The 16,094-nt window shown below is 42.9% G+C and overlaps 1 protein-coding gene and 1 non-coding gene across 2 annotated transcripts in view; both read left to right on the forward strand.

Annotated features, from left to right (window-relative positions):
* The window catches only part of ADGRE3 (adhesion G protein-coupled receptor E3), a 49,776-nt gene extending 34,258 nt beyond the window's left edge, over positions 1 to 15,518 (forward strand). The window contains exons 14-16 of the mRNA XM_007469113.1: positions 1,533 to 1,701; positions 6,075 to 6,170; positions 15,498 to 15,518. Coding sequence (XP_007469175.1) covers positions 1,533 to 1,701; positions 6,075 to 6,170; positions 15,498 to 15,518 — 286 coding nt within the window. The remainder of the gene's footprint in view (positions 1 to 1,532; positions 1,702 to 6,074; positions 6,171 to 15,497) is intronic.
* On the forward strand, positions 14,805 to 14,876 carry TRNAE-UUC (transfer RNA glutamic acid (anticodon UUC)). Its single transcript has one exon. It is a non-coding gene; the product is annotated as a tRNA-Glu (tRNA).
* Positions 15,519 to 16,094: the final 576 nt, after the last annotated feature.

Here is a 16,094-nt window from a genome sequence, read left to right on the forward strand (position 1 = left end):
TGGCCGCTCCCATTGCGGAGCACAGGCTCCGGACGCACAGGCTCAGCAGCCATGGCTCACAGACCCAGCCACTCCACGGCATGTGGGATCCTCCCAGACCGGGGTACAAACCCATGTCCCCTGCATCAGCAGGCGGACTCTCAACCACTGCGCCACCAGGGAAGCCCTCAGCATCCATCTTAATTTGACATGTAATTTTTTGAGGTTTTCATTGTAATCACAACAATAACACATTTGTTATTTATTATTTGTCAAAAGTTTTCAAAATATATAAAGTTAAAAGTGAAAGTTGCTTACTCCCTCTTTTCCTGCTACTTTTACCTCCCAGGGAATCCAGGGGTAACAAACTTCATGATATGATATGTCTGATATTTTCCCAGAACTTTTTCTGTGCATTTTCTGTAGAACAGACAGGCTCACATACAATAGCATCACTACACAAATTGTTCCTCAACTAGCTTTTCTCACTTATGTAATATGATATTTTAAAATTAGGAATATATAGATACAAAAGTAGGGTGACCTTACATCTCAGTTTGCCTGGGATGGTTCCAGGTTATGTTTGTTGATGCATTGTAATTATTTTTTGTTTGTTTGTTTGTTTTTGGTTTTTTTTTTGCGATACGCGGGCCTCTCACTGTTGTGGCCTCTCCCGTTGCGGAGCACGGGCTCCGGACGCGCAGGCCCAGCGGCCATGGCTCACGGGCCCAGCCGCTCCGCGGCATGTGGGATCTTCCCAGACCGGGGCACGAACCCGTGTCCCCTGCATCGGCAGGCGGACTCTCAACCACTGCGCCACCAGGGAAGCCCTGATGCATTGTAATTATTAACAACACTCCTTTTTCATTGAAGCATAGTTGATTTACAATGTTCTGTTAGTTTCAGGTGTACAAAAAAAGTGATTCAGTTACACACACATATATATATGTATATTCTTTTTCAGATCCTTTTCCATTATAGGCTATTACAAGATATTGAATGTAGTTCCCCTGAATAGCACCCATTTTGATCTCAAAATCCTCCCTGTTTGAATAACAAATTATATGACCCCTCCATCTATAAATGATATATATAGAGAGAGATAAAGAGCTTTATCTTTGCAGTTTTAGAATGCTTTACGTATGTATGGTACTAATATTGTTCTATATACTGTCCTAAATACTTCACATATGTTAAGGTCTCATTTAATCTTTGCAGCAACCCTATGAAATAGGACTATTACAAAGATTAGGGAACTGAGTTACAGAAAAGTAGGGATTCCCTGGTGGTGTAATGGTTAGGACTCAGCGCTTTCACTGCCATGGCCCAGGTTCGATCCCTAGTCAGGGAAATAAGATCTCCCAAGCCACGTGATAAAAAAAAAAAAATCACGCCAGACAGTAACTTGCCCAAGGTCACACACTAAGTTAGTTCTGCCTTGGATTTAAACCCAGGCATTCTAGCTCCAGAGTCTTCACCATTAACAACAATGCTGTAGGAGTATTCATGTCCATCATTAGCTTTTTTACATTATTGATTACTACTTCCCTCAGGATGCTGACACTCAAAGCAACAGCTCAGCTCTTCATCCTGGGATGCACATGGTGTCTGGGCATCTTTCAGATGGGCCCAGCTGCCCGTGTCATGGCCTACCTCTTCACCATCATCAACAGCCTTCAGGGTTTCTTCATTTTCTTGGTCTACTGCCTCCTCAGCCAGAAGGTAAACTGTGACCTCTTTCTTTATTGTTTTAAAGTTAAGAAACATTTGGAGATACATAGTTTAATAAACATTCAAATCCACGTTCTCTAAATTTTCATAGGCACTTGTGAGTAGTGTGTAAACACTCCCTATATTTTCTCTACTGTGAGATGCTATTGATTATAAGAAATATTAATTTATTAATGGCTTTCAGAAAGTAAATAATTGCTACATCAAGGAAATACCATGTTTTTCTTCAACTTTCCCATGCGTAATAGTCATCTATTGCCGTGTAACAAACAACCTCAAAAATCTCAGTGGCTTAAACACAAATATTTACTTTTCTCATTCTGGAGTCTGCAGGTTGACTGGGGTTCAGCTGATCTTGGCTGGGCTCAGCTTGACCTGGCTCCAGGATGAACATCATGTTCAGGTCTGCTCTTTGTGACCCTGAGGCTTGGGAGAAAGGGGAGCATCTCCCTAACATAAGTTCTTCTTATAACAATGGCAAAATCACAAGAAGGCAATCTCTACTGAGCAAGGCCATTTCAAGGAGGTTCTGTTTACATCACCTCCACCAGTATTTCATTGGCCAAATAAGATCCCATGTCCAAGCCCAAAGTCAATGGGAGAAAAACACTCCATTCACCACGAAGCTAAGACAGGGTGTAATACTACTACAGAGGAGTGAATAACTGAGATAAATAAAGCAATCTACCACACCACTTAACATGAATTCTTAAACACATTTCCATGTGTTGTATAGCCTCTCTACTAATGTTTTAATAGCTCTATAATGAAATTACATAATAATAAAGTTTTTCTAACATTTGATCATGAACATTTTCAAATATACGAAAAAGTTGAAAGAATTATGTAGTGAACATGCACATACCGATCACCTAGATTCTGTAACGTTGTGCTATGTTTGCTTAATCACATGTCTGTCCATATACCTACCCTTCTATTCATCTACCCATCCATCTACATGTACAGCCAAAGAAAACTGTAAGCAACTCTTCTCAGTGGATGTATGCACTTGAGTGAGCACAATGCAAAAGACTTATTTGTACTCTTCCCCCAGTTCATCTCAGTGCCTGAGGCATCTCACAGTGTGAGTTTCCAGTTTTTCAAGATATATATTTTGTATTCAGTATGGCTACTAAACACAAGCCAATTCATGTGTCTGCAGCTGAACAAAAGAAACAGTGTGCGTCTGACACTTGGGAAATACTGGCTGCTTTGGGCTTGTTGAGAATAAATCTCTAAGATGGTTCCTTACTAAGGGGTGCTCAGGTGTAATGTGAACTGCATGCTGGCTCTAGAATTGAACCCCAGGCAAGATGCTACCGTGCTGTACACTACTGAACCATGTTGACATACTTCTACTTAGATTTAGTTAAGTTATACTCATCTATAGAACAGGATACTATGCAACTATTAAATATAATGTAAAAGACTGAAACCCCAATGAAACTTGGATCTACTTGATCCAGGCCAGGAAGTGCAATGGCCAAATAAAGATATTCCAGCAGCCAGAAGAAATACAAAATCACCCAAGTTCTTTATTTGTACTTCTCAAATACCATGAAGAAGACACATAGTCCAGCTGAGCTTTGTTGAGCTCGGCCACTAAGACTTTGAGGTCGTTTATTACTGCGGCAAAACATGTCCTGACTGATACACTTTCTTTCCTGATACTCTTCCTTCTCTTCCTCCTCCCTCCTTCTCCTCCTCTTCCTCTTCTCTCTCTCTCTCGCGCTCCTTCCTCTCTCCCTCTTTTCCTCGCTCTGCATCTTCACGCCCAAAGAACCAAACTAGGAAAAGAAGAACAGCTCCTCTGAGGATAAGAGAGAGGAAGAAACTGAGCTGACAGAGCAGACACTCCCTAGAGAACAAAGGATGAGCATAGGCATAGACCATTCAAATGTTAATTTTTGTCTGGCCACAAGAATATTTTATGGGGCTTCCCTGGTGGCGCCGTGGTTAAGAATCCGCCTGCCAATGCAGGGGACATGGGTTCGATCCCTGGTCCGGGAAGATCCCACATGCCGCGGAGCAACGAAGCCCGTGCGCCACAACTACCGAGCCTGAGCTCTAGAGCCCGTGAGCCACAACTACTGAGCCCACGTGCCACAAATACTGAGCCCCTGCGCCTAGAGCCCATGCTCCGCGACAAGAGAAGCCACCGCTATGAGAAGCCCGTGCACCGCAATGAAGAGTAGCCCCCGCTCGCCACAACTAGAGAAAGCCCGCACTCAGCAACGAAGACCCAACGCAGCCAAAAAATAGATAATAAAATTAAATTTTAAAAAAAAAGAATATTTTATGACTGGAAGGATATTCAAAATATATTAGTGAATATATGTGGAATCTAAAATATGATACAAACGAACTTATTGACAAAACTGAAGCAGACTCACAGACATAGAAAACAAACATTTTTACCAAAAGGGAAAGGAGGGGGAGGGAGGGATAAGTTAGGAGTTTGGGATTAGCAGGCACAAATTATCATATATAAAATAGATAAAAAACGAGGACCTACTGTATAGCACAGGGAACTATATTCAATATCTTGTAATAAACCATAATGAAAAAAATATGTAAAAGAATATATACATATGTATGTATAAATGGATCACTTTGCTATACACCAGAAACTAACACAACATTGTAAATCAAATATACATCAATAAAATAAATAATCTTTAAAATTTTTTTAATATATTAGTGAAAGAGTAAGTTTCAAAACATTGCTCCAGAAGGGTTCTATTTTTTTTATATAACATATATAAATATTCATTGCTTATGCTATGTTATATATTTATTTACGTGTGGGTAATGGTGTATATGGAAAAACACCACTTATTCTCAAGCAATTTTGCCACTCCCAGGGGGGACATTTATCAATGTCTGGGGACACTTTTGATTGTCACAACTAGGGGAAAGGGTACTACTGACAACTAGTTGGTAGAGGTCAGAGTTATTGCTAAACATCCTACGGTGCATAAGATAGTCCCCACTACAAAGGATGATCCAATTCAAAATGTCAGTAGTGCCAAAGTTGGAAACCTTGGTGTAGCAAATGTTGTTGATGGCTCTCTCATATCACTTTGGCATTATATTCTACATGCCCAGGGTTGCTTATTGTAAACACCTGTGACTCTGTGCCTGTGGGCTTCTTACTGCCCACAGGACATGCCTGCTTTACACACAGGGCAAGCTGGTGGTGCCAGAGAGTAATGGCCCTTGAGAGCAGCCATCAACCAATGACTGATGGGAGCTGGTAGATAGATGCCCCAGCTCCCTTGTCCCTGAGGTGGGATGACTCTGAGGTGTGTCCTCTGTTGTCTCCAGAGCCCCCAAGTGGCACTGAACCCCAGATGTCCACAGTGGAAAGGATTATGCATCCTTTACTAGCTGCCTTCCCTTCCCAATCTCGCTTCCCCACTGATCTACTGATGTTTCCTGGGATCACCCCTCAAAAGAACTCTTTGCACTTGAACCCTTGTCTCAAGGTCTGCCTCTGGGGGACCCCAAACCAAGACACATGGAAGGATACCACCAAAACATGATCAGTGATTTTTCGCTAGTTTGAGGAAATATGTGTGACTTCTGTTTTCTTCCTTTGCATATGCATATTTTGTTGAGTTTCTACAACAAATGAAAACATTATTGTGATAAAGTATATATAACAAAATTTATCATTTCAACCATGCTTAAGTGTACAGATCAGTGACATTAAATACATTCACATTGTCATGCAACAATCACCACCATCCATTCTAGAACTTTTTTTTTTTTTTTTTTTTTTTGCGGTACGCGGGCCTCTCACTCTTGTGGCCTCTCCCGTTGCGGAGCACAGGCTCCAGACGCGCAAGCTCAGCGGCCATGGCTCATGGGCCCAGCCGCTCCGCGGCATGTGGGATCCTCCCGGACCAGGGCACAAACCCGTGTCCCCTGCATTGGCAGGCGGACTCTCAACCATTGTGCCACCAGGGAAGCCCCTAGAACTTTTTGATCATCTCACACTGTACCCCTTAAGCAATAATGCCCCATTCTCCCCTGCCAAGCCCCTGGTAACCAGTATTCTACTTTGTCTCAATTAATTTGACTATTACAAGGATCTCATTCATGTGGAATCATTCAATATTTGTCCTTTTGTGTCTGGCTCATATATTTCACACAGTGTAATGTCTTCAAGGTTCACCCATGTTATAGCATGTGTCAGAATTTTATTCCTTTTTAAGGAATAAATAACATTCCATTGTATGCATATACCACATTTTGTAGGATAAGTTTTTCATAATGTCTCTATCGTCTTTCTAACTCACTGACTTTTCTCTTCTCCATTGTTAACAGAAACAATCCCAGCATTTCCTTTGATGTTCCAGGTCCGAAAGTGGTTTGGCGAGATCATCAAATCCAAATCTGAGCCTGAGACTCATACACTTTCCAGCAGGTTTGGTCCTGACTCAAAACCCAGCGAAGTAAGAAGACTTGTGACTTATTCTAATGTTTTACCCCTTGACACCCCAAACTTCCTCTCCACGTCTTAGTACAAACTCCCTTTCTTGCAGGGTATGGAGAACAGTTCTTTTCCTGATGACCTGGTTTGCATTCCTCATTCCCATCGTATTGTTTCTCAGTGACTCTTCCTTGCCCACTAACAGTGCTTAAGCTGGCTGTTCTATATATTCCTGGCATTTAAAGTATGGGTAAAACATCACCAGCACCGCTACCATCTAATGTAGAATCCTTTAGCGGGAGACTTACAATCATAGACATAGCAGAGTGGTCATCATCCCCTGAAATCTCACTGTCTAAAGAGAGGTGGACTTGAGCCCCATGGAGTTAGTGGATACCACAGAAAGGATCCAGGAGAGGGACCCCACCCCAGATGCTCCACATACCTATAGAGGAGGAGTGTATATGATAATGGGACCTTCCTGGGAGAGGAAATGGTCCTGTTAGAAAGGGAACCTCTCTGGAACTTGGTTGCTGGATTTTCGTCTGTTCTTCCATTGAGCTAACTCAGGACCAATGCACCAAGAAATAAGCTCCCAGTACTATCTTAGACTTCTCTCCACAGTTGTCCCCTAATTGCTCTTTTAGAAAAATGAGAGAATATACTTGTAAGAAACCATGTCACTAGATTAGCCAGATGGGCTCCAAAGCTCAAAATCCATAAAAATTCTCCCAATCTCATTTGGTCTTATGCCTTCCATGTACATGCCTACCACATCTGCTGCCAAAGAGCCTTAGAATATGTTGTTTTTAAGCTAAATAAAACTGAGAAATTTCTGATACATTGTCTTCTACATTTCTTGAGAAAATATGAGATTTTCTTCAGCCGTGGAAATACTGAGGTCACTGAAGAAACATCTATTCCATATTGGAGGGAGGGAAAGGGAATTCATTCTAAATCTTTCCAAAAAAACCAAGAGGAAAATGGAATCATTTTTAGGACAAAAGGTTTAGGACAGTCACGTCAGCTGATTGGAAAATTTTTTGTATATATTAAGCTTAATCATTCTCAATAAGAGTAAAATTGTGGTAGGTGCTAACCATTGGCTGTGACCTTTGAAACGTTTCCCAGATAATCCAAAATGATAAAGCTGCCAGCACTCCAGCTACTGGTTTCCCACAATGAATAAGAAAGCTTTATTACTATTAATTATTATTATTATTATTGCTTAACATTGTGGAAATTGAATGAGTATATCTTTTGAAAGGGAATTATATATCATATATTTATATATGATATATTATATATTTATAATATATTTTATAGGTAGCTGCATTTAAGAAATACATTTGCTTTAATTAAAAGAATTTCTGAAGCTTTTACTTTTTATGCACAGAGTATGAGTAAAAGCTAACAAAACCCTCTGTCCTTTACAGACAAATTTGATCTTGGGTTAACTTTCTAGCTCTGTTCCCCAGACATTTGATAACATTGGAAGATCAGCTGTATAACCAGGGAATACTGTTTATGGGAAAAGTCATATGCTTGACTGGGCAGGAAATTCTGTGAATCAACCATAAATACCAGGAAGGAAGGCATAGCTTTGGACTTCCTGCATACAGTGACTCTTATAACTGAGTCAGGAATTCCTATCCTCATGGGCTGCTGTACGAGATATTTGTTCCTCTGTGGGGCCTGAGGCATCTAAACCAAGCTGGAGCTTGTAGGGGGCAAAGAGAGTATTTGTTGAGTTCTACAATGTGTAAGACACTATGGTAGGCAGTGGACATACAAAAAGCAATAAGACCAACACAGTACCTGCCTTCAAGGAGCTTAGAGTCTAGCCTTTCTTTATGGACAAAACCCAACATCCAGCGGGCTGAAATTCTAGAGTAGGATACTATATCCAAACTTTTTTTCAAAAAAAGAATTCTTCAGCCTGGATTTTTGAGAAGTCCTCCCACTGTAAGCTAAAGAAGGCCACACCTTTCCTAGGATTCCAGAATGCTAGGATATCATGCCATCATTGCCTGCTGGATGGAGCTTTCTGGCTTTAACCCACTCCTGCTGTTTCTTTCTGTTTTGTTGTCATTCGTTTGTTCGTTTGTTTGTTTGTTTGGTTTATCCTTACATCTACCTTTAATCTAAACGTCTTGCGGGGTGGGGGGCATGTTTTCCAGGACAAGTGAAAATACTACAACTAGAACATTCAGCTCCTCCTGGAAAGTCATACATGTGGATCTGGTTGGCATCAAAAAGAATGAAGGTGGGGACAAGAAGAATCATTATATGTGTCATTCCTGGAAAGTCATACATGTGGATCTGGTTGGCATCAAAAAGAATGAAGGTGGGGACAAGAAGAATCATTATATGTGTCATTCCTGGAGAGGAAATGCTTAACCTTTACTTCCTGAAGTGTTTGTTCTGCATAATGTGCTCTCAATAAATGTGTATTCAATTGGACTTCTCTTCACTGATGTGTTCAATCAATGCTTGCTCCTGGATACACAAATCATGACCATTGCAAATATTCCCTGGACTTTTTGTAAATAAAAAAGGACTTTCAAGGCCTTTTTTCACTTTCTTACTCTCTCTCTCATCCTAAACTTGCTCTAAACTATGAGTTTAAACTAAATGAGTTTAAACTCATTTAGTCCCTCAAACCATCAGCTTCTTCCAAACCATCATCTTTACCTCCTCTCTTATCCAGGCTAAATCTCGTGATCAACCGTGTCAAAGATTCTCTCCCATGCTTTCAACACCATTGCTTCCTCATTCTGATTCTATATTTAGCCGGGAAAACCCAAATCCAGGACTGATCCAATCATGGCAGGCACTGTGGATTGTCTACTCAGCAGCCATCACCACCATCACATGTTCCTTATTGACAGAACCTTGATTGTTTTCATATTTGGGATAGCACTGTACCTGGGTCCAGAGGTCAATTGAGATTGGCCTCAGCCCAGTGATTCTCAACTGGAGGTGATTTATCCCCACCATTAGGGACATTTGGCAATGTCTAGAGACATTTTTGGTTGTCATGACTGGGGCAATGGGGGATGCCACTGACACCTAAGTGACAGATGCCAGGGATGCTGTTAAATATCCTACAATACACAAGACAGCCCCCACATATACAGCAAAGAACTGTCCATCCCTAAATATCAGTAGTGCTGAGGTTGAGAAACCCTGGTATAAACTAACCATAGTGATCTTATTCTTATTTGCTAGCAAATGGTTTGGGATGGGCATTTGGATCAATTCTACCCACTGAGATATAAGAAACACCTACTGGAACATATATGCTGTCCTTGATAAAAAACAAATACAAATTCAAGAAGAGCTTGCCGATTACTTCCTAGTTTTAGCTGCTATCATATAATAATATGAGGCTTGGAGAGAAGATATCATGGAAATACTAAGGGTGGAAGAGTGAAAAGACAGAAATAATCTGGGCTTTTATGACACTGTTGGGTTGCTGAACCAACCCTTGAACTTTTTCATATGTAAGACAAATAAACTCCTTTTGTTAAGCCAGTTGGGTCAGGTTACCTGTTACTTGCAGTCCGAAGCATCCTTCCTTATGAACCAACCATGTCTCTTCTCTGCTCTCCATCAAGGCAGTGAGCTCTCAGAATCACTCAGCTAGGAGCCAATACAAATGTGTGTTTTCTGGTCTAAACAAGACCTTCCAGGCTACCTGGAACTCACTCTTCCTACCCCTGGTCAACTTCCCCACATGGGGAGTTCTAGTTTTTCAGTTCCTTCCTCAATCTGCATCCCCTTTCTCTATATAAGGTAGAAGACTTTGTCTCCTACTTCACAGAGAAAATAAACACCAGCTTACGAAAACTCCCTCAACTTTCTGACATCCCTTACAATTATACCCACATCCACACTCATCCTTGATTCCTTCCCCCACTGATTCTCATCATCTCCTGCATTCTTCCACAATGGCAGAGAGGGTCCCTCTTCTTGTTTGAAACTAACCTCCACCGCTGTGCTTTGGATCTTGTCTCCTCCTGCCTCTTTGGGGACCTTTCTCCATTGATTATCTCCTCTCTCTCCTGAGTCTTCCATCTCTCTCACATCCTCACATTCCTCAGTGGCATTTAAATATGCTAAAGATGATGAGCGGGACTTTCCTGGTGGTCCAGTGGTTAAGAATCCACTTTCCAATGCAGGGGACATGGGTTTGATCCCTGGTTGGGGAACTGAGATCCCACATGCTGCGGGGCAACTAAGCCCACGTGTGCAGCTACTGAGCCTGCGTACTCTGGAGCCCATGCACCACAACTAGAGAGCTTGCACGCTACAACTACTGACACTGCGCACTCTAGAGCCCGCACACCACAACTAGAGACAAGAGCCTGTGCGGCAACAAAGAGCCCATGCACCACAATGAAAGATCCCGCATGCCACAACTAAGACCCAATACAGCCAAATAAATAAATAGATAAATAAATACTTTTTAAAAAAATGGATGAGCAAATTTTTTTCTGTAAAGGACCAGATATTTTAGACTTTTCAGGCTAGATATAGTAATAGATGATAGATAGATAGATAGATAGGTGATAGATAGACAGACAGACATAAATACATTTGTGTGACATGTGTGTAAAGGGATATATGTGTATATCACTTTAGAAATACAAAAACCATCCCTAGCTCACTGGCCATACAAAAACAGGCTGCAGGAAGGATTTGAGACCCACACACACAACGCTATAGTTTGCTGGCCCCCATGATAAAGAAAGAGAGATGGCAGATGCTAGGAAAATGGCCATCTGCACACATCTCAGTTCCCCTCCACTCTCTACCTTAATATATCTGCCTCTTTGAACCAAAAGTCTGCTGGGACCCATGGCAGCTGGGTGGGCATGAGAGTGAAATCTCTGGGGGGAATCCCCAAAGGGAAATCTGGGGTTGAAATATCTCCCCTATGCACCAGGTGGAAAGTTCCAAGGTAAGCTGAAGAATGCTCTGGGTGGAAATCAGACACAGTTCATCCTTTGAAGAGTCTGACCCACCAGGGTCCACAGACATCCTGGGATAAGGTCAGCGTCACTCCTGTGTGTGTGTGTCTGATCCATCTGGCTCCCAAGGACTCCAAAAGGAGCTCTGCTCCTGAATCTAGAAGAAAGCAAGGAGATCGGGGAGCAAGGAGGCACCCCTGCACACCTGCCTAGTGTACACATAGCCCCCCTGCAGTGAAGAATCCATCTCCTTTCATCACTTGGGAAACTGTCACCACTTAGAGTTCTCAACCGCCACATCTGAGCCCCAAAGAAAAGTGACAGCCCGTGAGAGGCCCCCAACAGCCAAAAAGAGGATGGTCCAACATAATTGTCACCCAGGAAAATCGAGCTGCTGGAGTAGACAGACAACAACTTTAAACAAGAATAATAAAAAAGAAGAATGCAAGGAGGTTCAAGTACAGCACCAAAACATTCTATGGAACCAAATAAAAAGGGAATAAATAAAAAGATGAATTTTACTGGATGAATTAAAGAAGAGGATGATCACTGTTAAGAGACAAATTAGTGAGTTAGAAGACCATGTGGAAGAAATATCTCAAAAAAAAAAAGAAAAAAACAGAGCAAAAAAAATGCCAAAAGATGAAAATCATGAAGGAAAACGATCAGTCTTGGAGACCCAGGAGATCTACTATGGGAATAATTGGGGGTAGAGGATGGAAGAGTAGGGAGGAAGTATGTTCAGGTCTCTTCCACCCCAGAAGTTCCCCCTGCTGCAATAACCGTTCTATCTACTTCTCTTCATAGCCAAAATTCTAGAAAATTTGTCTACACCCTGCTGTCCCCACTTCCTCCCACCCTTCACTGCTCAGCCCACTGCAGTCTGATTTCTGCTTCCAACACACCCAAGAATGACTCAATGTCCCAAATGCTTCCTCAGTGCTAAGTTCACTGATGGCTTCTCAGTCTTTTCTAACTTGACCTTTGGGTCACATTTCACTCTGTTGGTCCTCCTTTCTTCTCTTTTTTGACAATTAAGTATTTTTAGGTATTTTTTCCAGCTTTATTGAGATATAATTAACAAACAAAATTTGTATATATTTAAGGTGTACAACATGATGATTTTATCTACGTATGCATTATCCCCTTTCCTTCTTGAAGCATTCTCTTCTCCTGGCTTCTCTAACACCACACTATTCTCCTATAAGGGTGGTCAACTCATCCCAGTTTGCCCTGGACTTTCCCAGATTTAGCACTAAAAGTCCTGCATCCCAGAAACCCCTCCATCCCAGGAAAACCAGAATCATATTGCAATCTCATCTTCTCCTGTCCCACAGTGTCTTAGTTTGGGCTCCCCCAGGAGCAAATTCTGAAACAAGGATTCTAATGCAAGTAGTTTATTTTGGAGGTGATCCCAGTGAACACCAGCAGGGTTGCAAAGAAGTGAATCAGGGGAAGGAAGGAAGCCAATACAAGATGGGAGCTTAATCCCAGCAGGGACCTCTGGACAATCGCTTGGGACCTGCATCTCAGACTCTTCTCACCTGAGGGATGAGGGAGCTGGGGCATGTGTACACCAAGTTCAGCCTTTGGTTGAGGATTGTTCCAGGAAGCATTTTCCCCCTGATGCTTCTCACCTGCCTTCTGCCAGATAAGGTGGTTTCCAGTGGCAGCTGCTGGCCAACAGAAGTCACTGAAAATGTGAGGACTAAGGATAGAAGCAGGGCATAACCACATCTGCTACATATAAGATTCTATCCTTGACCCGAGAGAAGTTCTTAGAGCTTGGCAGGAGTTCATGAACCACCTAAATTTAACTGTGTTGTTAGCATAAGTACTTTTTCTTCCCTATCTCTGGTAACGATAACTCCTTCTTTCCTACTAATTAAGCTGAAAACCTGGAGTCATTCTTTAGGCTTCTCTTTCTCTCACACCCAACATCCAATTCATCAGCAAATCTCACTAGCTGTATCTTCAAAATAGATCTAGAATTCTTCCTGCCTTCACAATTAGCTCCCTGGTCCCCATCATCCCTCACCTGCGTTATTGTAATAGCCCCAGGAGAGCCACAGAGATGATTATCAACAGACCCAGAACCCAACTCCTGCTCTCCTACCTCAGTCCAGGATGTCTGTTCTATCATATCTTGTTGTTCCTTTCCTATAACTGTGGGCTGAGGCAAGAGCTACAAGGTTAGAGTTTTCAGGGACAATTCAGGTTTACAGACAGTCCCTTGAATGGCAGCGGGTTCTACAGAGAGAGATCAACCACTGGAGGCACAGACTGAGTCCAAATACCATCTCTGCCACTTATCCACTAAATGACAACGGACAAGCCATGAGACCCCTCTGGGCCTCAGTTTTCCCAGCTATAAAATGGGGTTGGTAATTATTCCAGCCTCACAAAATCATCGTGAAGATTAAATGAGAGCTACTCCATCTATCTAGTGCACAATATATGCTTGACTAATCATGGCTTTTTTTTTTAACCAACAAGAATGCCCAACCTTTGGTCCCCTAGACCCAAAGAGGTAAAGAGAGCTTTCCCTTGTGGCACAGCGGTTAAGAATCCACCTTCCAATACAGGGGACACAGGTTCAAGCCCTAGTCTGGGAAGATCCCACCTGCTGCGGAGCAGCTAAGCCCGTGTGCCACAACTACCGAAGTCTACCCGCCTAGAGCCCATGATCCACAACAAAAGAAGACACCGCAGTGAGAAGCCTCTGCACCGCAACAAAGAGTAGCCCCCGCTCGCCGCAATTAGAGAAAGCCCAATGGCAGCAACGAAGACTCAACGCAGCCAAAAATAAATTAATTAAATAAATATTTTTTTTTAAAAAAAGTAAAGAGGACCTCTTTCATGTTTTCCTCTCTACCTGAAATTAGACAATCATGAGAGATGCAGAAGGGAGATAGGTTTGGACCAGCTCCACTGTGGACCATTCCCCCACAGCGTGACTCAGAGATGTGACCACAGCCCCCCTGCTTCCCCATTTCTCAAAACACATATTTGGGGAAACTGAAGTTTCCCCTTCTGAGATGGGGAAACTTCCCCTGACCCCAGAAAAACAGTTGCTTGGGCCAAAGTTCCCCTGGGTAGAGGGCTTAGAACAGGATGCCCACCCACTCTGCAGTCTATGGGCCATATGGAGGGTTAGTTTCGATACTGATGAGTTGGGGGGCAGGTGTGGAGGTGGGAGGAGACAAGTACAGAGGGAACAGAAAGTGAAGTGAATGCCAATCCCCTGCTCCCACTGCTTCCCCTGCTCAGAGCCTCCTTGCCTTAATCATTCGCTCTGAGTCAAAACAGGAATTATTGTGCTATTAGTCAAGGGCTCTTGTTGATCAATAAATTGACTGGCTTGTACCCACCCCTGGACACAAATGCAGGGATTGTCTAAAGAGATTGATGTGTTGAGTTGTGCTCAGCTGGGGGTAGTACCAGCCCTCTAGGGAGTGTTTTTGATTAGCACAATGACTGGGAAGGACACCTCTGGCATTTAGTGGGTTGAATCGTGCCCCCCCTCCCAAAATTCACATGTTAAAGTCTTAACCCCCAGCACCTCAGAATGTGGAGACTTTGGAGATAAAGTGTTCAAAGAGGTCATTAAATTAAATCAAGTCATCAGGGTGGGCTCTAATCCAAAATGTCTGGTGTCCTTAAAAGAAGACAATGGGAATTCCCTGGTGGTCCAGCGGTTAGGACTCTGCACTTTCACTGCAGGGGCCCAGGTTCAATCCCTGGTCGGGGAACTAAGATCCCTCAAGCCGTGCCGTGCGGGCAAAAATAAATAAATATTTTTTTTTAAAAAAGAAGATGAGATTATGACACAGACACTTACAAAGGGAAAACCATGTGAAGACACAGAGAGAAGACAGCCCATCTACAAGCCAAGGAGAGAGAGCTCACCAGAAACCAACCACGCCAACACCTTGATCTCAGACTTCCATCTTCCAGAATTGTGAGACAATGCATTTCTGTTGTTTAAGCCAGTTTATGGCACTTTATTATGGCAGCCCCAGCAAACTGACACAGTGGGCAAGGACCACACAATGAACTGGCATTTTGAGAAGCTTTAACATTGCAAGAGCTAATAGCCCAAGAAGATCCACTCATAAGTAAAGTGAATTACTTCATCAAAGAGCTTTACAGGCCAACAAACAGCCTAAAGGCACGTGTGGGTAGATATCTCCATTGTCCTGAGGATCTGACCAAGACGTGGCCTGCCACACTGGATGATTCAGCTGGTCTGTCTTTCTAGAAGTTCCATGTCTTGGCAGAGGTCTGATTCCACCACTTAGCTTGGGCAGACCTCACCCAGGACATCGAAAAAGCTTCATGTCAGGAATAATTTTGCCCCACCTGCTTCCCAGAAGCTGGTCCACATCAAGTAGGCAGCAAGGGATCCCAGTCCCAGCATATCATGGTCCAGAGGAGCCAGGGTATTTTCTGTTCCAGCTCAATCAGTGCCAGACCTGGAGCTCCCAGAATCAGTATCATTTCCTAAGAGCCAGGGACTTGGTGACTTTCCTCCAGACCCCAGAACTGGGAGACCATTACCAAGACCTGGTGTCTCTCCAGCTCACCATCTGCTATGGACTGAGTTTTGTGTCCCCCCCGCCCCCGCAAAAAAACCTCATATGTTAAATTCCAACCCCCAATATGATGCTATTAGGAGGTAGGGACTTTGGGAGTGATTAGGTCATGGAGGTGAAGCCCTCATTAATGGGATTAGTGTCTTTATAAAAGGGACCCCAGAGAGCTCTCGCCCCTCCCAGGATGTGAGGACATGGTGAGAAGATGGCATCTATGAACAAGGAAGCAGGTCATCACTAAACACTGAATCTCCCTGAGCCTTGATCCTGGGCTTACCAGCTTCCAGAACTTTGAGAAATAAATGTCTGTTATTTATAAGCCATCCACTATACAGTATTCTGTTACAGCAGGCTGAACAGACTAAGACACCATCC

Source organism: Lipotes vexillifer, unplaced genomic scaffold (assembly GCF_000442215.2).
Source record: "Lipotes vexillifer unplaced genomic scaffold, Lipotes_vexillifer_v1.1 scaffold1699, whole genome shotgun sequence".
In the NCBI taxonomy this organism is placed as follows: domain Eukaryota; kingdom Metazoa; phylum Chordata; class Mammalia; order Artiodactyla; family Lipotidae; genus Lipotes; species Lipotes vexillifer.